Below are 22447 nucleotides of genomic sequence, written 5' to 3' on the forward strand. Positions count from 1 at the left end.
TTCAACATTAGCAGCTGATCGCTTGAACTTGTAACCATGTCCTGAGACTCCAGAGGAGCTGGATAAGGTCTCTGTGCTTCCATACACTTTCCTGCATCCTCCCAACAGTTAGAACTTGCTGCTTAACTTGTCTTTTCCTTCCAGCAGCTAATGTAACAGTAATGCTGTTTAAAAAGAAAAAGATTGAGTGAATATTGTCCAGTTGGTGTCTTGGTTTTGTTCTTGAGGCAGCTGATCTATGATGTAGACAAATGGATTTCTAGAAAGGGTGTCGGGATATCTTTGGAAATGGGTTGACTTACTGCTGCACAATGCTGAGCACTAGTGGATGTTTTGGCAGCAAGATGCTCTACATTTATTTATTTATTTATTTATTATTAAATTTATATACTGCCTTTCAAAAACTTATTCCAAGGCGATTATTAAGATTAATACTAAGAACTGAGAGCTAGTCTGTTGGCATGAAAAAATCTTGGTAGTTTGGGAACAGACGCAGTTATAAAAGAAGCTAGTAAGTACTACTGATGTGGCTGTGAAGCCATAGACTTTTTTTGTTTGGATCTGTTAAGGTTTTACCCTACAGAATGTTTTGCTGTTCTTAGTCCAGTATTCCCTTCCTGGCTATACAGTACAGTCTGATAAATCTGTTAACATAAACATCTGATTGACCAATTGTTTTTCTTTCAGAGTCTTAAGCCGTCACCACATCTCTTCACTCAGCTGAGCAAAGTTATCAAATTAAGCAAGGTTCAAGAGGTGGGTTAGTCAGTTCCACTTGAACTCATTAAGCACATATACAGGTATTGGCAATATGACAGGCTACAAGCAGAATCTTTAGAAGACGGGCAGTGCTGGTAGCTGTGTTCCCACTATGTCAAACAAGATGTGGAAGCATCCTCTTTCCGTCCAACTTCTGATACTTGCTAGTCCAGCTCACATGAGCTTTCACAGGTTGGAAAGTTGTCCATTGCACCTGAATAGGAAGTCACAGCAGTGCCAAGATCTTCCAGATGCTGATCCACTGCATGAGCAGCCTTGGTTGTTGCCAAATGCTGGTGGCAGGTGGGGAAGAAGGTGGGCACGGAAAGCTGTGAGGAGCAGAACAAAATTGTGTTCAGCTCTGGATTTTTCCTCTGGCCAATCAAGCTGCCAGCCAGTGGCCTGCATGTTGTGCCTGAATTGACATCTCTGCTCCTAATTCTCATCTACTTGTTCATAGGTTATTTTTGGCCTTGCTTTGCTGAACTCCTTCAACCCAGATCTTCGAGGTTTTGGTAAGAGACATATTCTACTGACACACACCAGATCTTAATAGGTTTTAGTAGCTGGAATGAATAGCGCACAGGTTGAATAGCTGCTGAGTTGTAGCTTATACAGGCACTGGAATTTTCATCTTTTCACCTAGATCCAATTAAGCTATGAACCAAAGGGACCGGAACACAAGGTGCTGTCTCCCCATTCTAGGGCCATCTTCTAATAGGCAGAAATGAATTCATTTTCAGCCCTAAAATGGGCTGAAAATGTGGCCAACATCATCAGTCAAAGACTGAGCAATTTGACCCTGAGCAGAGTGTGCAGCTCTCTCCAGGTGATGCAAGTGGAAGCCATAAAATATAGGCCTCTGACTCGTGGCTTTCTGGTTAGCAGGGTTCTTTGGGCTTTCCAACTTACCTGAGCAACTGTAAGGACTAAATCTTAGGTAAAACTACTGTTGGTGGTTCTCAGGGTTCTCCTAGGTTCTTCCTTCTTACTCCAGTTGGGATTTGACTGACATAATTGAACATGAATATTATTTTAAACCATGCCTTGGCATCAGAGGCTGTGTACTGGCAAACCAGGATGTGGACAGGGACACACACGCACACAGCAAGCAGGATTTGAGTAGAGTTAGCAGATCGCGCAAAAAAAGCAGGTTTTAAGCATAGCCAAGACTGACACCCTCACCGGGAGCTGTTGACCAGCCTGCCAGCAGCCTCTCTCCCTGCCCTGCCCTGCCCTGCCGTGCCCCGCCACCTTCTAGGAGAACTACTCGGAAGTTGGAGCCAAAGAATGATGCAAGGAAATGCAAGGTGGTCTTGAGCAAGGTTGTCAGAGCAGTGGCAATGTGTTTCTGTATAAATCAAAGGAACTCATACTTGTGGCTATTCAGTGTGTTCTAAAAGCAGCATGGTTGACTGTTGCCCCTCTTTTTCTCCTTCTCCTTCTAGCTGCTCAGTTTATTAAACAGAAGCTTCCTGATCTTCTGCGTTCATACATTGACGCAGACGTCAGTGGAAATCAAGAAGGTGGCTTCCAAGATATTGCCATAGAGGTCTTGCACCTCCTCCTCTCCCATCTCCTCTTTGGACCGAAGGGAGCCTTTGGGGTTGGACAGGAACAGATTGACGCTTTTCTTAAAACTTTGCGTAGAGGTAAGATGTGTCTTGGAACCTAGCTTCTAACAGATGATTTGAGGTAATCCAAAAACACAGGAAAAGAAATGAGGTATTGTGGTTCTTTAAATAAAAATGCAAAAAGCAAATCTGATGTTGGAAAGAGTCATACTTTCAACACTGTGTGTATATTGCCTTTGCTAGGTCACTTGTGCACCTAAGCAAAGGTCAGTAATTAGCAATGGCAGTGGATTTTGCAATTGCAGGGGAGAAGTGGGGAGGAACTTGAATATGAAGGTGTGACTTCCGTCGAAATTCAACTTGGGGTCTGGTTCAGGATAGGTTTGCAAGGGCCATCTCATGTACCCTGCGCTGCTACTTTGCCCTTCCTTAGCCAAACTTAGCAGGTGATAGCTGTGGTTGCTGGCCAATGGTCTGAGGACTACATTTCCCTTGGTTGCTGGTGCCTGAAATGCTGTTGTGAGAGCCCAGAGTGTAATGAGGGCTCCACAGTGAGGCCACTTTGCTGTCACCTGGGAAGTTTTGGGGGAAAGCCAGGGGATCCCCTTGTGGGAGGATTGCAGGGGCCTTCCTAGACCTGTCACAGTCTTGATGGCATCTAATGGGATGGACTAAAGCTCCTTATTTGCCAATATATTTGGAAAGTAGCAGTAGTGCATTCGAAGGGCAGGCTATACATATTCTCTCTCTCTCTCTCTCTCTCTCTCTCTCTCTCTCTCTCTCTCTCTCTCTCTCTCTCTCTCTCAAAAGTAATGTTATTGAAACTGCTTCTGAGTCAAGGTGGATGGGAGGCTCTCCCATCACTATTTTTAGTCAGATGGTTTTATAGCATCATTTTGGCAATATAAAACACAGTCACTCACTCTCACTCTATTGGAGTTTTGTGTTGCTTTTTGTATTTGATCACTGTGAAATGCTTAAGTGCTCTGGGCTCTTAGATTTTCCCCAGGAACGTTGCCCCGTGGTGCTTGCACCACTCCTATACCCTGAAAAACGGGACATTCTAATGGACAGGATCCTGCCTGATTCTGGAGGGATAGCAAAAACCATGATGGAGAGCTCTCTTGCAAACCTCATGCAGGATGTTGGCTATGGCTTTTGTACAAGGTATGTTGGTAACCTCCCTGAGAATGGGACTTAAGTTTTCTGTTTGCACAGCTCTTTGTGAGAATGAAAGGAAAGGAAAGTTACTGGAATGGCAGGTGCTGAGAGTAGAAAGCCCTCTTAAGTAACTTGGTTGTTTAAGAACTGCTCATTCATGTACTTGAAAGAGATGGGAGCCCATTGCCTTATGACGACACATTGACATTATCACACACCTCTTTTGGTGAGAATTGTACAGCAGCCTGTGCTACTTCTAGAGTTCTGCACAGTCTGTGAGCAGCAAATAAGCGTTTTATCATGGAGAAGTGGTGTCTAAATGTTAATTGAGATGTGCTTATCATTCGGACACTGCTTTGCTTTGCATGGAGATGTTACATGGGATGCCGTTTGAAATGTGCATGCATGCCTTTGAAATGCAAGGTGGACAGTAGTGTGGAAATGCCGTGCTATCCTCTTTCCACCCCTAGCACGTATCGACCCATTGCCCTCTGCAAAGAGGAGACACATTACCTATGTCTCTGGGTGTCACATCAGCTGCCTGAAAAACTTGCCTTGCCTGTGTTTTGTTTTTGTATGTCAGGCATTCTCAATGGCAGGCTGCAGAAACTGGGCCATCTGAATGGCTTTCCTTCATCTCCAAATTGTCCCATGCCTGCCTAAATTGCAGAAGTAGGGTGATTGCGAGTTCCCTTCCGCCCCCTGCAGTAAGAGGCTGGCGGTTTCGAAGGAGCAGAGAGAAAGTAGATGCCTAACATTGCTTATCCTGTTTCTAAGAAGTACTGCTGAGTACCTAGTGAATGGCTTTTAATGGGATGAGAATCTCAATAATGCTTCCTAAAATTGACCTACTTGATAGAAGAACTACACAACAAGCTTCACGCAAGTCAATGTGTACTGTATTTTTAGTGTTGAAGAATGCCGTAACATAATCGCACAGTTTGGTGTTGGAGAGGTCACAGCTGCTCAGGTTGCCAGGGTTTTGGGAATGATGGCTCGAACACACTCGGGATTGGCAGATGGCATTCCTTTGCAGGTGAGTGTCCTAAATGAGCGGTGGGGCTGTGTGATGTCACGGTTCTAGCTAAGCAGAACTCTTGAATGGTTAGGGGTTTTTGTAGCCACTCCATTGCTGTGACCATGAGCAGAATGAGTGACAAGGGTTAAATAAATCCAGTGAGGATGGTTTGCCCACATCAGTGAGTGGGAGATTGGCACCTGCTCTCCAAGGTCCCTGGGTTATAACCTGCAGCTCTGATTGCATCTCAGTCTTACTAGCCTTTCTGGTTTAGATGGCAGCTCATTGGAACCAGGCACTAGGATCTCCTTTTGGTGACAGGAGTTGATGCTGGCCCACTGCTGGGCCAGAAAAAGCTATTGGGGGCTACTGCTTTGTGTCACAGGCTGCTATTAATATGCTCTAATTTTGTGTGGTAGAATATAGGGATGGGGAAGGAGTAGGACTGCCCTGGATAGGAATGGCATGGAGAGAGCCTATAGCCCAGGTAATGCTTATGTGCAGAAGGTCCTCCTAGAAAGGAACTTGGCAGAGCTGGGGAAGACCTTTACTCAAGACCTTTAAGGGCAGCTGCTTGCTTTTCACTATTCTGCTTTGCTTTCTTTTGTATGGACCATCTCTTATCTATCTATCTTGCTTAATAGAGCTTGACTGACCAGATCCATAGCTGCTTAACTTCAGCAGAGTTTCCAGACCACACACTGTCCTTAACCACCCAATTTTCTCGACAAGACGGTATGATGTAGGGGGCTGATTGAAAGGCTTCTACACTCCTTTCCTTCTGCACTCCAATATGGCATAGGAAGCCGTGTTATACCAAGTCGGGCCATTGGTCCACCTAGCTTAGTATTGTCTACACTGACTGGCAGTGGCTTTCCAGGGTTTCTGCTGGCCCTACCCGGAGATGCTGCCAGATATTGAACCTGGAACCTCCTGCATGCAAAACAGAGGCTCCGCCACTGAGCTACAGCCTCATCCCCAGGTGGCCAATGACAGAACATGCACAAATGTAGCAATGCTCTTTACTGTCTAGCAGTATTTCCCCTTTTCCTTTGTCCTGTATATGAAGTAAAGATAAATCAGAATGCAGGAAAGGCTGGATTTTAATTCTGTAATCATTCCTGTCTGCTCTTAAGGTCCTCCAGTGTTTTATTCTGTGTTGAACATAGTTTAAGGATCAGTTGACAAATTCACTGTGTGAACCACAGTTAAAGAATTGCTCAGTTAGAGTAACTGTGTGAAAATGGTGAAATGCAAATTCCACTTTTTCAGTTGAATTTATATCTTGAATGCCTAATCCTGCTAACTTGGCAAAGAGGCACCTTTTATTTGATTCTCTTTATTTAGCAGAGGGAGAGTAACTGGCCCTATCCACCCCCAGCACAGTACTTCCAGTGACTGTTGCTGGTGTCTGTCATGTTTCTTTTTAGACTGTGAGCCTTTTGGGGACAGGGATCCATCTTATTTGTTTGTTATTTCTCTGTGAAAACCACCCTGAGCCATTTTTGGAAGGGAGGTATAGAAATCAAATTATAATAGAAGAAAAAGAAATAGAAAAAATAACACAACACAAAGATCTACAAATTGAAATTGAAAGGCTGTGGCAGAAAAAAGACCAAAATAATCCCAGTGGTAACTGGCGCCCTAGGTGCAATTCCAAAACAACTTGAAGAGCACCTCAACAACATAGGGGCCACAGAAATCACCATCAGCCGATTATATAAAGCAACATTACTGGGAACAGCCTATATTCTGCGATGATATCTGTAATAACAAGAACAATATCGATAACAAAACTCTGACATCCCAGGTCCTTGGGAAGGACTCGATGTCTGGATAAAACAAACTAGTCAGTAACACCTGTCTGACTGTGTAAACAAGAAATAATAATAAAAAATCGGTGCACACAACTTATATTACTGGAGAATAGTAAATATTACTGTTTACCTGTCTGTTTAATTTGCAGTCCATCTCTGCTCCTGGTAGTGGAATATGGAGTGATGGAAGGGATAAAAATGATGGAACACAAACCCATACGTGGAATGTGGAGGTTTTGATTGATGTGCTGAAAGAGCTGGTATGTTCATAATGTGATGTTCCAAACAGAGGTGTTTTCACGTATGTGACGGGAATTGCATGTAGATAGTCATGTTTGACAAACGTGCCTCTTGCTGTGGGTACATGCAGTTGGAAGCGTCAGTTGTTTGTGGGTTCTAGTGCAGTTGTTTCTAACAGACTGAATACTTTTTCAAACTATGTATCAAAATATTTTAAATGGTTCAACTTTGCATTCTTCATATGTGGCTATTGGAGAATACAGCCAAATTTAATTGGACCATTTTTAACCAGAGAGGTTGCTTTGGTATGAAGGTGGGTTCAGATGTCTCACGGAACCAAGGTTAAATCTTGATTCCATGCAACACCTCCTGTCCTTGGAAGCACATAGTTCCCCCACTTCCCTGTATGTGCAGGAGCCTGAAGAATACTACTGCTAGCTATTGTTAGATGCAAACCGAGATCAGTTGTGAAGTCTGAACTAAGGGATTTGGGTTTGTTCTAACTAAAGTGCTTGAAATTAACTGAGACCTGAACCTGAGGTTTGAAATTAGTTTCAGATCTATTGATTTCAAAAGAAGGCCCTGTCCTACATGCATAACAACCAGGCCTCAGCTGAGTGAGTCTCCCCTTGCTCACCCCAGAAAGATCTTGTAAGACAGGTAGATGCACTTCAGAGCAGAGAATCCTTCAGGTATCTAGGCCCCAATCTGTTCAGGTCAAAACAAGCATCTTGAGTTGAATCTGGAAACGATTTGGCAGCCTGTGCAGTTCTTTTGAGTATTGAGGTGACTTCCACCTGAGCAGCCCCAGATATACTAACCTGGTAGCTGCATTTTGCACTAGCTGAGATGTCCAAACAGTTTTGAAGGGCAGCCACATGAGGAGCATGTTACAGTGATCCAAAAGCAACATCATTGAGGCCTGAATGAAGATAGCCAGATCTGCTTTTCAAGGAAGGGGTTGCAGCTGGCTGAAGCTGTACACAGGTGCTCCTCCCAGGAGCAATGTTGAGTCCAAGAGAACCCTTTCAGAGGGAGTGCAATCTTATTTAGAACAAGTTCAACCCAACACCATGACTGCAGCAAATACAGTCATCAGAAGCATCCTCTGATGCCTGGAGCTGAGGACATCTCTCATTGGGTTATCGTGTCCACGTGCTCCCAGGCAGGACTAATCAAAATTAGTTACTAGGCTTAAGAGCCCCGGATGGACAACCCCGCCCAGTTCTTTTAGTCCTGCAGTCGCTCCTAGGCAGAGATCGTTCGTATTGCTCTTGCAAATCTTATTTGTCTCTTTCTTACTTCTTTGTGGTATTTCTCATTGTACTTGGACTTTTACTTTATTTCTTACTTAGTTTTTACTTAGTTTTAAAACAAACAAATAACTTTAAAATAAAAAAAAAACACTTTCTTTCCCGCTCTTTTTGCTATCCTCCTCAACTGTCATTTCTCTGTTTCCCTGCACAATGGAGCATCGCCAGCTATTCAGATATTACCATGAAAGTTGGAGAAAGCACTTGGGAACTATACATAAAACAGCATTCTCTGTTTTGCTCTATGCAGAATCCAAGTTTGAACTTCAAGGAAGTAACTTATGAACTGGACCATCCTGGATTTCAAATTCGTGACAGCAAGGGCTTGCAGATTGTGGTGTATGGTGTCCTAAGAGGGCTAGGACTGGATGTCTTCCCCGTTGACCTCATATATAGACCTTGGAAACATGCAGAAGGCCAGGTAAATATGCAGCTAATGAGATTATCTTATTCAAGGTAGTGTTTACTAAGTGTGGTGACTTAATACCTTTGACCTTAAAAGAAAAGCAAGCAAGCAAGCAAACTGTCTTTTGGTTCACAAGTCTTGAATTCTGTTAGTCTCTGGGATATTCTGTAGAACAATCTGAGAACTCTGATCCCTCAGATTTCTGTTAATGTGTTTATTTGAGGCTTGTTTATATGGTATGGGCGATCAAGATCTGAAGCAACGTGAAAACTAATTTGAAGATCCTTTAACGCTGCTAGCTACTGTAGTCGTAGTGATCAGTGTGTGGAACTGCTGGCACTGCTGGTTTGAGCTCTTTGCTGAATTTAAACTGTAGCTTTACCACAGTGTGTGGATGGAGACTTGTTTGTTCTAGGTATTAGGATGGGGTAGTGGTCTCTATGCATGTGAGACTTTTTCCTCCCGCATGGGCCATGGTGATAGCCTTATTGCAGCAGGAGATTGTAACAAAAAGCTTTGAAAAGTTACCTGGGAAAAAGGGCTAATCGCAGAGTGGGAGGGAGGTGGTTGCTTAGGATGTAGCAGGCAAAGATAATAGAACATGGCCGAAGCCTGCAATAACTCCTCCAATGATGTCATTTTATTGCAGCTTTCATTCATCCAGTATTCCCTCATTAACCCCGAGATCTTCTGTTTTGCTGACTACCCCTGTCATGCTGTTGCCACAGATATCTTGAAAGCACCACCTGAGGATGACAACCGAGAAATCGCCACGTGGTAAGTGGCATTCTTCTTCTTAAGAATATGGCTACTTCCACAGCACTGGAAATTGGCCAAAGTAGTTATGGCAGAGACACCTGGATTGCTTTTCTGGCAGCCTTCAGTAAGAAGACCTTTGAGTTGCCAGTTGCTTGTGTGTGCAGCCGTGTGGGGTGGAAGACTAATTCATCAGAGGGCTACTCTGGACACGAATGTGCTTGCTAATCTCTAGGTGGTGGTTGCATGCATAGCGAGCACATTAAGAGTGGCATTAACCGCGTATATTAAGACAGACTGCCCGGAGACTTCTGATCTGAGTTACAGCTGTGGTCCGGAGTATGCAGGCTGAATTTTGTTCTTTTGGTAGGCATTGGGCAAGGTGGCCTTTTGCCCTCTCCAGCTCTGCGCTTTTTCTTATATGAGCGCTATTTAAAGGCGGCTAATTTAGGTATTCAGTCACCACATTTAGTTTTTTCAAGCATCATGCTTCAGGTTTCTCAGTTGCATTATAGGCTAGAAATGTAAAACCAGTGGATTGCTACAGTTCCTTAACTTGCAGTTGTGGGCCTAAAGGGGTAGCCAGCAATGGGGTGGGAGCGCCTCCTGTGGTCCATAGCCCACTGCTTTTAATTTCTCAGTTCTTGATGCCAGGGACATCTCTGGGTTATCCTTCCCCATCAGCTCCAAGAAGGACAGAAACTGTGAAAGACATAAACAGATAGTGCCCGCCCACTTGGGGCTGCCAAGGATAACCCCGCCTCAGTTCTTTCTGTCCTCACTTCAGCTCCAGCAGCAGTTTTTCTTCTCTCCTGGCCTTTTTCTCTATTATTGTCCTTCTTGCCTTTCTAATTGTCTGTGTTCTGTCAGTTTTTGCTCCTTTTCCTTGTGTGTGTACCCTATTTGGGAAAAAAAAAAAAGAGCTTTAGTTTAATTTCCCTTACCTCTTCCCCCCCTTCCTCCCTTCACCCTCATTTCATGGGCAGCCCGCTTAGGGCAAGAATTATTTTGGTGCCCAGAGGAAAGATTCAGGACCGTTTTGGTCCGGGACACTCGAGGCCTTTTGGCGCCCCAGCTCCGGCGCGACCGAGCTTGCCGCTCTGCTCTCTGGAACCGGGGCATTCTTGCAGGCGGGAGAATTCAACACTCCCCAGCTGCACAGCAACGGAGGCCACAGCAAAGAGAACCACGAGCAGAAAGGAGCATAGGGAAGACACAGGGAAGCTCCGCGTAAGCGATTTAGCTGCGACGACGGTGACGGCTGCCTTGGAGCCGCCCGCACCAATCGTTCCCGGGTCCGTGGCGAGTCTCCTGCCCTCGGGCCGCGAGACTCGCGCTTCAGCGGCCCGGAGGGCATCGGAGGGTGCCGTTTGCGCATTTGAACCCCGTGGCCCCTCTGAAGGTGCAGCAGGCCAGCAGGCAGTCGGCCTTAGTAGCAGTGAGGAGACACCCAAAATGGCGACGGAGCTCGAGAAAATGGCGCGAAAAAAGCCGGCGGCCATTTTGAATGCACCGGAGAATTCCCTTCCAAGGCCCTCATTGCAACAGCAGGAGCATGTTGAGGTACCGGGCGAAGCGGTAGGGGGCGGGGGAGAACCGGGTCCCAGCCATAGCGCGACCACGTCCATTCCCAAAAAGGTCCCCCCAGAATGGCAGGCCTGGTTTAAAAACGCAATTATAGACACCATTTATCAGATTAGGCCACCCCGTAAGGCAGGAAAATCCAAAAAACGGAAGAGACGGGATTCCTCCCCCACGGAGTCAGACTCCTCTAGCGAGAGCTCTCCTCCTCCCCCCAGGAAGGCCAAAAAAAACACGAAGCACCTTAAACCTAAGAAACTAGTGGACAAGGGCAGCGATGCACACTCCTCTGAGTTATCAGACCTGGAATCGGGATCCTAACCCACGGAATCCCAGGCCTATTAGAGCCCCCATCAGCAACAGGCCTAAAAGCACGATCCCTGAGGGGGAGGAAGCTGATCACACAGAGCCTGTATCCCAGGACCCCATAAACCTGGATAGAGAGGAGGCAGAGTGGTCAGGCGGAGATGATAATGACACATCTGCAGTGTCTCAAAGGCTCTTCGTGCCTGATGATTTTAATCCACTGATGAATAAAATCTTAAAAACTATCGGTCTCCAGCAGACAAGTAGTCAGGAGGCGCCTAATGAAAAGGGGGATTGGGTGTTCCCCAGGGCCACCCCTAAAGAAATTTTACTGCCATTTCCTTCTCTTTTCACAGATGTAGTCAAACAAGAATGGAAATTACCGGCAGCAAACAGAAAGCCCTTAGCTATCTCTAACCGCTTTTATGCTTTCCAGCCTGAGGTGTCTGACTTGCTCAAGACTCCCGCCACGGATGCCCCTGTAGTACAGCTGGTGTCAAACTCCTTGGTCCCCAGGGACGGAGAAGTCATCCTCAAAGACCCAGCAGATAAAAAAGCTGAATCAGCATTTAAACGAACTCATGAAAATTCAATGCACGCCACAAGGGCTGCGGCCGCAGCATCCATGGCAGCTAGGGCTTCCCTACTGTGGATTGATGGCCTTTTAAACGACCCCCCTGCTGACAACATCAAACTTAGACAGCAACTAGTTAAAATTCAAAAGGCACAAGCCTTTATGGCGGATGCCACTCTAGACTCTGTTAGATACTCGGCTAGAGTAGCTGCACCCTTAGTCCTTGGCAGACGCCATCTGTGGTTGAAGAATTGGGCAGTGGACAATACTTCTAGGTCCAACCTAACCGCTGTGCCATATGATGCCACTAAGTTATTCGGGGAGGAGGCCCTCAAGGATATTTTAGTGGAGTCAGTTGACAAATGCAAAACGATGCCCACAACCTCTAGGAAGGTGGATCGCCAACCTTTTAAAAAGAATTATCAACAGTTCCAGAGTTTTCAGCCCTTTCGGGCTTCCCGGCCTTTCAGAGGCCGGTTCAGAGATTTCAGACAGCAAAGGGGAACCTGGGGTCACCAGAGATTCCCTTTCAGGGGCACGGGCGGGTATAGACAGCAAGTCCCACAGCCCAAGCAAAAAGCACAACAATGACTGCAAAGTCATCAGATTGGGGGGCCACCTGTCAGAATTCTCCCACGTCTGGGAGTCTTCAGTCACAGACTCCTGGGTCCTGTCAGTGATTCAAAAGGGCTACAAGATAGAATTAAATGCTCCTCCTCCCCCCAGGTTCATTCCAACACCTCGATCTCGCTGCGCCCTTAAACACGCAGACATGATGCTGGCCATCAAGCATCTCCTGGAGATTGGCGCGATAGAACCAGTCCCTCCCTGTCAGGAGGGGGGGGGGGGCGTTTATTCTATCTTATTCACCGTCCCAAAGAGGGACGGAACAAAAAGAGCAGTTTTGGACCTAAAATTTCTCAACAAGTCCGTCAAAAAACACCACTTCAGGATGGAAACGTTGAGATCAATATTGGAAACTCTTCTCCACATGGACTTCCTGGTTTCCATCGACCTGAAAGAGGCATATCTTCATGTGCCCATCCACCCCGACAGCAGGCACCTCCTACGCTTCAAATACGCAGGCAGTCATTTCCAATACGCGGCCTTACCGTTCGGCCTATCAGCAGCCCCCAGGATCTTTACGAAGGTTCTGGCGCCATTGATCGCCAGGCTGCGCATGAGGGGCATCAGACTGTTTGCGTACTTGGACGATGTGCTCCTGAAAGCCCCCACCCTCCAGGAAGCTCAGCAGGACCTGCAGGTCACTCTCCAGGAATTGGAGGCTCACGGATTCCTTATCAACCGACACAAAAGCCATCTGGAACCAACACACCACCTACAACATCTCGGAGTAGTGATGAACACAGAGGAAGACCGCCTGTACCTACCTTGGGACCGGTTCGAGATCATCACAAGGGAGGTCAAGTCGGCTCTGATGTCGTCAAGAAGTCGACTGATGTCCCTCTCCAGGCTATTGGGTCTCATGGTCGCAACCTTGGACGTCGTACCGTGGGCAAGACTCCATCTTCGACCTCTGCAATGGTTCCTCCTACCTCATCAGCACTCCATCGCAAAGAGGAAGCTCCTGTACCTTTGGATTCCGAAACAGGTGCGCCAAGCTCTCAGGTGGTGGTTGAGCCCACTCAGCTTGTTTTCAGGAAAGGAATTCCTCGACCCACCAAGAGTCTTGGTAATGACGGATGCGAGCGACAGGGGATGGGGGGCTCACTGTCGCCACCTTTCGGCCCAGGGTTGATGGGACCCAGCGGAAAAGGCGCACAGTATCAATTGGAGAGAACTGAGAGCCATCTGGTTAGTCCTCATCGCCTTCCAAGCGACAATTCAGGGTCGCCACGTCCTAGTAAAAACGGACAACACAACAGCAAAGGCACACATCAATCGCCACTCGATCATACTCCCTTCACCTGGAGGCAATGCTTCTACTAAACTGGGCAGAGGCCAACGTTTGTTCCATAATAGCTCATCACCTCAAAGGGGAGCTAAACACAAAGGCCGATTGGCTAAGCAGGGAGGACATTCATCCCGGGGAATGGAGTCTTCACCCAGAGGTCTTCCACCTCCTAACACTCCGCATGGGCGTGCCCTGCATGGACTTATTTGCGTCTCTGATAAACTCCAAAGTGCGCCAGTTCATGTCCAGGTTCCCCGCTCAGGGAGCGACATCAGTGGACGCCCTTGCCAGCCCGTGGCCCGAGGGGCTGCTCTTCGCCTACTCCCCGACTCCTCTGCTGACCAGGGTCCTCAGGAGGATTCGCCTCTTGAGGGCCCGAGTCATACTAATCGCCCCCTACTGGCCCAGGAGGCCATGGTTTTCAGAGCTCGTCCTCATGGCAGAAGAGGATCCATGGCAACTGCCTGTAAGAGAAGACCTGCTATCCCAGGGACCAGTTTACCACCCCGACCCAGCGTGGTTAAGGCTGACCGCCTGGAAACTGAACGGAGCTTGTTAAAGGAGTTTGGATATTCCACGGCGGTCATGAACACGATTTTGGCATCTAGACGACCTTCCACGAATCGGATATACCAGACAACCTGGCGGGCGTTCCTCAAATGGTCCTCTCTGCATTCCATTCCTCAGGGGTCGGCCTCCATCAAACACCTCCTGCAATTCCTTCAAGATGGGTTAGACAAGGGCCTCAAGCCCAACACACTAAAACGCCAGGCTGCATCGTTACTGGGCCTGATCTCAGGAAGACCCCAAGAGTCTCTATCTTCATATCCACACTTGCGACGTTTCCTGAGAGGAGCCACCCTCCTGTTGCCTCCAATAATACACAGGTTTCTATCATGGGACCTCCATCTGCTCCTCTCCGCTTTACAGCACACTCCATTCGAACCAGTATCATCCATTCCACTGGAAATACTGTCCAAGAAATTGGCCTTCCTGGTGGCTATCACGTCGGCACGCCGTATTTCGGAGTTGAGGTCTCTTTCGATCGATAAATCATTCTGTGTGTTCCAAAAGGAAGCGGTAAGGCTGATACCTGATCCTTTCGTACGCACGAAGGTGCCTTCCGTCTTTCACCAATCTCAGGACGTTTTTCTGCCTTCATTTTGTCCTCGTCCAATGCATGACCAAGAAAAGCTCTGGCACAAGCTGGACGTGCGTAGATGCTTGAAAACCTACATTAAGCGCACGGCGCAACTACGCAACACCAACTCCATGTTCGTGGAGGTTCGTGTGAAGGGAAGAGGGTCCGCTGTCTCTGCAAAGACCATCGCTCGCTGGATTAAAGATTGCATAGTACTGGCTTATCACTCTATGCGCAAGAACCCACCTCCAGGAATCACGGCACATTCCACTAGATCAGCAGCGGCTTCAGCGGCGTTTTCAGCACACGCTCCGGTTCAGGATATTTGCAGAGCGGCAACATGGTCTACGCCCTCGACCTTCACAAAACACTATAAGATTGAGACTCACGCCACTGTCCAGGCAGCTGTGGGCAGAAGGATCCTTCAGCAGGTACTCCCACGGGACTAGGCAGATATGCTTCCCTCCCTGTGGGCCAAGCTGGGGTATGTCCCCAGAGATGTCCCTGGCATCAAGAACTGAGAACGGAGCATTGGTGTCCACTTACCGTGAAGGCTCCTTCTTGTTCTTGATGCCAGGGACATCTCGTCCCACCCAGTTGGTGCGCTCTGCCTGGTCCCGTTGGACGGAAGGTATGTCTCTACCTGTTGGTCAGGGGAAACCTTTCGTATCCACGTTTGTCCTTACTAAAAGGTTCTTGTGCGTTACATTTCTACTCCTTGTTGTTTGTGTTAAAGCGTTACGTGTCCGGTTTATTTGTTGATCCTGCCTCGCTCGAACAGAGAACTGGGGCGGGGTTATCCTTGGCAGCCCCAAGTGGGCGGGCACTATCTGTTTATGTCTTTCACAGTTTCTGTCCTGCTTGGAGCTGATGGGGAAGGATAACCCAGAGATGTCCCTGGCATCAAGAACAAGAAGGAGCCTTCACGGTAAGTGGACACCAATGCTCCGTTCTGGCCCTCCTTTATCTGGGTTTCCTAAATATTCTCCTTTACAATTCTTGTTGCCGCCTCATGGGATACCCCTCCTAGCCAGGTCTAGCACAGATGCAGATCAGAATCTTGTTAGCCAGCTAACATTCCTGGGTCTCTCCCTTTTCCTTAGGAAGAGCCTGGACTTGATAGAGTCTCTGCTGCGGCTGGCAGAGGTGGGGCAGTATGAGCAGGTTAAGCAGCTCTTCAGCTTCCCCATCAAGCACTGCCCCGATATGCTGGTATTAGCCTTACTGCAGATCAACACTTCCTGGCATACTTTGCGGCATGAACTCATCTCCACGCTGATGCCTATTTTTCTTGGCAACCACCCCAACTCTGCCATCATCCTGCATTATGCTTGGCATGGGCAGGTAAGAGGTTTGCAGAGGACGGGGCTTGACAAGAGCCCAAGTTTGGGGTATCCTGGGCATTCCCCTCCACTGCGAATTACATTCTCATACAATGTGTTGTGCTCCTTAGAAGAAGGTGACCTTTTACAAATGCTGCTCTCACAAATAAGAATGCCAGGATTATAATGCCCTTATACAAATCTATGGTGCAGCCACATTTGGAGTATTGCGTACAGTTCTAGTCACCATATTTTAAGAAGGATATGGTAGAACTGGAAAAGGTGCAGAAGAGGGCAACCAAGATGATCAGGGACCTGGAGCACCTTTCTTATGAGGCAAGGTTACAGCATCTTGGGCTCTTTAGTTTGGAAAAGAAGCAACTCTGGGGAGACATTATAGAGGTGTATAAAAATATGCATGGAGTAGAGAGAGTGGTCAGAAGAAAAAAATTCTCTCTCACACAACACTAGAACCAGGGGCCATCCGATGAAACTGAATGTCAGGAAATTTAAGACTGACAAAAGGAAGTACTTCTTCATACAGTGCACCACGGGATGTGGTGATGGCCACTAGCTTGGATGGCTTTAAAGGGGGCTTAAGAGAAATTCATCTAGAACAGGTCTATCAATGGCTACTAGTCCGGTTGCGATAGGCCACCTCCAGTCTCGGAGGCAGGATACCTCTGAATACCAGATACATGGGAGCAACAACAGGAGAGAGGACATGCTCTCAGCTCTTTCCTATGGGCTTCTTGAAGGCATCTCATGGGCCACTGTGTCAGACAGGATGCTGGACTAGATAGGCCTTGGGTCTGATCCAGCAGGGCTGTTCTTACATCCTGAATCGGTGCCTGGGGTCTGTAGTGATTGGATTGATGTGACCAAATTGAGATAGGCACAGGTAGAAGCCATGCCCCCCACAGGGTAATCCAGGTTGGAGTGAAGTGGGGGTGGCACATTTCTCTGCCAACAGAATTGAGAAGAAGTGCATGTGCCCGACCACTGTAGTGTTCTACGGAGCTTCCAGCTATGGAAACTTCGTGCAGCACTAGAGTATCTGTGGTGTGTTTGCCAGGTGACTGCTCTCCTGGAGGAGGATTGCTGTTTGCCCCAGGAAATTGCATGCCTGGTTTGACAGGTTGTGGGCTTGAATCATTATTGGGGTAGAGCTCTCTTGTGTCTTCCTAGGTGGGGGGAGCAAATCTCTAGAATTACAGCTAAATGCAACTGGTGGGGTCGGGGGTGAGTGGTGTGTTTCAGTGGGTAAAGTCTTCTTGTGGCCCCAGATCAATCCCTATCATGTTCGTTTCATGTGTGTGTAGAGGATTTATATAACAAAACCGATTCCCAGTATTTTCCTAGCTTTCTCCCAAGTAATGCGCTTGGGGTGGGGGAGAGAAGAGGGAAGCAGAAGTGAAATAGCACACGTCGTTTGCCTTGTCCCTCTTTGCTAACTGTGGATTTGGCTTTGGTTTCCTCTTCCTGTTTAAGGGCAGCTCATGCGCTGTAAGAGTTTATGTGTACATACACACTACACCCCAACATAGGAGTTGAGTTTAGAATAGGGCTGGGCAAACTGGGCCCTCCAGCTGTTGTTGAACTACAATTTCCATCATTCCCAGCTTCAGTTGTGGTTGGGGATGATGGGGAGTTGTAGTTCAACAACAGCTGGAGGGCCCAGTTTGCCCAGCCCTGGTTTAGAAGTATCCTCCTTTCACCTGCTGCAGTAGCTCCAGTAATGGAATGGAACAGCTGGGAAGCAAGAGATCATTGATGCTGTTGCTGCAGATGAAAGGAGGTCCATGTGCAGGAGCAGCAGCAGTAGAGGAATGGAGTGGGGGTAACGGGAACCTTCTCTCCACCTTACTGCTTCCAGTGGGACTTTATTGGCCTTTAACTAGGTTTGAGTCTGTAGCACTAGTGCTGCAGGCCCATGCCACCAAGGCTGCTCTTTTGAAGTCTGTCATGTTCTGAAATGCAGATGCTGTTTCCTTAGGGTCAGTCTCCTTCAATTCGCCAACTCATCATGCATGCTATGGCAGAATGGTACATGAGAGGGGAACAGTATGACCAAGCAAAATTGTCACGCATTCTAGATGTGGCCCAAGACTTGAAGGTGAGTCTGATTTTGCACTCCGATATTTTCCAAGTGTTTCAACGCCAGTGCTGATTTTGGTGAGGTGGGCCAGGATGATGAGGGGTTTTGAGGGGGAGGAGGGGAAGATAGGGAAGCAAAGTACTGCAAGGCTAATTGAACTTAAGGGTCGTTAAGAGGCCATGTGTATAAAGAGGGGTCAATGTTGTGGTTTTAGGCAATTTGCAAAGTGTTCTCATCTCCAGAACAACTGGTCTAGTTGTGTGTTTGGTTTCTGATATCATATTAATATTACAGGGGGCCACATTAGATCCTAAGGAGTTTCGAAATGTCAGTGTTTTCATATGTGGCTTTCATTTTTGTAGAGAAAGGATGCATTTATTTGACAATTTACTGGGTCAACTTTCATGTTAAAACTTCAAAAGAACCAGGACAAATTTAGTTAGGGTGGGGCTCAAAACCATTTGCTTGTTTCAAGCAAGTATCTATCACCAGCTGGTTCCAGTCCATAGTTGGCCAAAGCAAGCTGGATCCCCAGGCTGCATGACCTTACTAGCCCTATTCATACAGTGTGCATATGTATAGATCTGTATGCCTGTACAGTTACTCATGTTATTTTGAACACACACACAAAGCAGTACACTTCCTCTCTGTGCCATACCTGACCTTTTGCATGATGCCGATGGGAAGTATGCTTCTGTGCCTGTGTTCAACATGACATGTGAATGACTGTACCTGTGTACAGATCTTTACCTGTATATACTGTACACTCGTACGAGTGAACATAACGTGTGAATGGGCCTATCGTCTCCTCTTCCAGGAAGAGATGTTCCCACCCCGGGAGCCATATCCCTGGCTTCTGTCTGTTGTGTTCTCAGTGTAGCAGAATGTTGGCAACAGGCTGATCTGTACAGCGGTGCTGGGGTTGGGAGGGTCCTGGGTGAAGAGAAGCATAGCCTGACCTTTTGACTAGCAGTTTTCTCTCTCTTCAGGCGTTGTCAATGCTGCTAAATGGTACTCCATTTGCCTTTGTTATTGACCTTGCTGCACTTGCCTCTCGACGGGAATACCTCAAACTAGACAAATGGCTTACAGATAAAATTCGCGAGCATGGGGTAAAGCAGGATTTTCTTGATTACTTTTGCAACGTTTTTGGTGGTGATGGTCATTCTTTGAAAACAAATGTTGAATTAATACTTACCCGATATTTTCTTTTATTTAATTGTACCTATTTGAAATATTGGGTAAGTGAGTGCCGCCCACTGAGCCTTGGGTTTTTCCTTCCTCAGGAGCCCTTCATTCAAGCCTGTATGACCTTCTTAAAAAGGAGATGCCCCTCTATCTTGGGAGGCCTTGCCCCAGAGAAGGACCAGCCCAAAAGTGCGCAGCTTCCTCCAGAGACATTGGCAACGATGCTGGCTTGCCTGCAAGCGTGTGCCGGGTAAGCAGAGCATACCTCCTGTGACAGGCTCTCTCTGCCAAGGAGCCCATGGTTAAAATACAGAGCTAGGTCAGATCTTGGCTCAGTCACCAATTACTGGCTTGTTAGTGTTTTGCATCCACTTGCCAGCCAAGGGTAACCATGATTGCCCTTGTGGATAGCTCAAAATGTCGAGATGCGCTTAGAAACCATGGGTGCAGTCAAGCCATATTTAAGTGTTATTGATTTCATTGGCAAGGTGTTAAACCTGCGTAACACCAATTTATTATACTTATTTTTCTTTTTATATTTCAGAGTTGGTTTCTAATCATTGAGGTTTAAATTACTTAGTGTTCAATAAATTCAATCCACTGAGATTTGAAAAAGGATTTGGGGGTGGTTTTATTTGGCTTTTGCCTCTGAGTCGTTCCAAAATTCATGTCTTCTCTGCAAACAGGAGCACTAGAAATTTGTTATTGGCTGCTTGTGGCATTATGACTGAGGTCTCAGTTTAATGTGCTCCAGAGCTATTGAAGAGATGTTACACCCCAGAGGGTTAGCTTTCATTGCCTCAGATTAACTTGTTGCTGTTTCTTCATTCTTCCATTAATTGCACTAGCTGAGCAAATGTACCTGGTCCAGGCCTAGCCTGAGACCTTCCAATCTGTCTGGAGCCCTTCCTTATTTCAGGGCTGCATTAAATGTCTGCAGGTCGGGATGGTCTCTCTGGATGCTCATTGTCTGTGCTGCCCGTGGATGGGTTGGGTTGCACTGAATTGCCTCTGCTTGCTTGCTTTATTTATTTAACATATTTTTATACCGCCCCACACTTACGCCTCTGGGCAGTTTACAACCATTCTTGAGCTTTCTTTTAGTCAAATATGCTGCTCCATGGGTATATATCTGCCAGTAGTACACAAGCACCTTTTGTATGCCAGCATTCCTGTAGTTGTACATGAAAGTAATAAATGGTTCCTCTGATTCTGTGGCGGGTGGGGGGAGAAAGAGATGGTTTTGGTTAGTCCACCACATCCAGTTATTTGCTCTGAATTGCGATGGGCAAAGAAAACTTATTGTTCCCGTAAAGGCAGTTGCTGCTATCTGGCGGCTACTACTGCTCTCCCGGAGCTTCTGCTGGTGTTACTAGTTGGGGTTCTCTTCCCCTCCAGCAGCAACATCAGAAGCACAAACAGCAGCCATTCCTCTGAAGACCTTGGCAGCTCTTTTTGCTATTTACCAATGGCAACATTTTGCTTGCCAGTGACTCCTGCCCTAGAAAGCACTCAGTGACCTGAGACGCATCAAGTGGAGTCAAGATCTTAAGGTGTTTCTAGAGGGTTGCTGTTGGATGCCTTTTGTTAAGGGACTTTGAGCAAGTGGTCAGCTTCTGTCATGCTCTCCAGGTTGCTGCAATCAAGGCCATCTCCATGGGTTATCCCCCCCCCCCCCGCCATCCGCTCCAAGGCAGGACTGTGCTAATTAGCTGAAAGATAGAAGCCTCTAGAGCCTGAGGGGGATGACCCCGCCCAGTTCTTACAGTCCTGTGTTGCTCCAGGCAGACTTTCTCTTCTCTCCCGATCTGAGCGTCCCTGGCTGACTCTGTTTCTCTTTTGCTCTGCTTTGCTCCCTCAATCCTCTCTCTTCTTCCCCTCTCCTCCTACTTCTCTAACTGTATGGAGCGCACAGGAAGGCCTCTAATGCGTCTGTTCCTGCGAGGAGAGTGAGGAGCGTGTTCCCCAGGGACACGAGGAGGCCCGGAGCTCCACCACCAGTGGCCTCCTTGCCGGCTTCCACAGAGCCGCCCGCCCGGCAGGACGCAGCATGAGGTTGCAGCCAGTCTCCTGCCCTCGGGCCCGAGCCTTGGCGTAAGTCGACATGCAGGCCGCAGGATGAGGTCGCAGCCAGGTTGTGAGTCTGCGAGGTGTGAGGCGACATCGGGGGGGGGGGGGGAGGCAGGCAGAGGCTGGAGAGCCCTTCTTCCTTCCTTCCTGCTGGAGAGCCGAATCAACCCCCCTGGCTCATCCACCCCCAAACTCAGGTGGAGTCCTGAGGGAAGCGGGTGTGAAGGAGGCGGCAAGAGGCCTTGCATGGCAGCAACTCCATGGAGACAAATGCCTGCAAGAAAAAGCCCACCAAAATCGACAGCGTTGGCAACCAGACAAAGCAAAAGCGGTGAGCTCTTTCCATGGGGCGGGCAGCTCAAAGGTGGATCCCCCCAGCTAGCCTAGCAGCTTGCCTAAACAGAAGCCCTTGATTCTCCGTTCCTCTGGATCCCCCCTTCCTTCCTTCCTTCCCTCCCTCCCTCCGGGCTCTTCAGGCTTATCTTCAAGATATCGGCCAAAGCAGCAGGGAGCCTCCCAGGAGGAACAAAAGGGGCAGGGATGCTGCAGCAGCTTCCTGCAAAAGGCGGCCCAGAGAGTCTCTCCCCGCTTTCATTCTTCCTCCACAAACTTTGCGGGGCAGCAACTCCAAAGGAGGCTCCTTCTCCAGGTTTTGGGCCCGTTCACCACCTGCCCAGTCACCTCCGCAGCCCTGGCCTCAGCACAAGCCGGTTAGCCCCTTTGGGTGCCTGATCCTTGTCTCCATGACCCAGACCGGCAGCAAACAAACTGCTGGAGGCCCAACGGGAAGAAGTACAGCCTCCAGCAGCTCAAGTAATTGGCGGGGAACAGCGGCAACTCCTAACTCCCAAAGGAGCTCTGTTCCTAGCAGCTAGCCACAATGCCTGGGTCTAGCCCAGGACTGCTGCAACCAAACATGCGGGGAGCTGTTCCAGACACTGCAGCCTCAGCTTGGAGAGCCCACCAAAACTGGTGAGCGTGTGGTGTAGTGGTTAGAGTGCTGGACTCGGACCAGGGAGACCCAAGTGCGAATCCCCATTCAGCCGTGAGACTTGCTGGGTGATTCTGGGCCAGTCACTTCTCTCTCAGCTTGGCCTGCTTCACAGGGTTGTTGTGAAGAGAAACTCAAGTATTTAGTACACCGCTCTGGGCTCCTTGGAGGAAGAGCGGGATAGAAAACAAACAAACAAATAAATAAATAAGATCAA

General features: G+C 47.8%; 1 protein-coding gene across 7 annotated transcripts in view; it reads left to right on the forward strand.

Annotated features, from left to right (window-relative positions):
- Positions 1 to 22447, forward strand: part of CNOT1 (CCR4-NOT transcription complex subunit 1) — a 93865-nt gene that overhangs the window by 24930 nt on the left and 46488 nt on the right. For 6 of the 7 annotated variants that reach the window (XM_053270866.1, XM_053270863.1, XM_053270860.1 and 3 more), the window contains exons 5-16: positions 688 to 756; positions 1220 to 1274; positions 2208 to 2411; positions 3332 to 3500; positions 4404 to 4530; positions 6479 to 6589; positions 8133 to 8303; positions 8938 to 9065; positions 15665 to 15905; positions 17880 to 17999; positions 18971 to 19093; positions 19268 to 19419. In XM_053270866.1, the coding sequence (XP_053126841.1) occupies positions 688 to 756; positions 1220 to 1274; positions 2208 to 2411; positions 3332 to 3500; positions 4404 to 4530; positions 6479 to 6589; positions 8133 to 8303; positions 8938 to 9065; positions 15665 to 15905; positions 17880 to 17999; positions 18971 to 19093; positions 19268 to 19419 (1670 nt within the window). The remainder of the gene's footprint in view (positions 1 to 687; positions 757 to 1219; positions 1275 to 2207; positions 2412 to 3331; positions 3501 to 4403; positions 4531 to 6478; positions 6590 to 8132; positions 8304 to 8937; positions 9066 to 15664; positions 15906 to 17879; positions 18000 to 18970; positions 19094 to 19267; positions 19420 to 22447) is intronic. The other variant, XM_053270864.1, reaches the window with a different exon arrangement.

This window comes from Hemicordylus capensis, chromosome 9 (assembly GCF_027244095.1).
Source record: "Hemicordylus capensis ecotype Gifberg chromosome 9, rHemCap1.1.pri, whole genome shotgun sequence".
Taxonomy (NCBI): Eukaryota; Metazoa; Chordata; class Lepidosauria; order Squamata; family Cordylidae; genus Hemicordylus; species Hemicordylus capensis.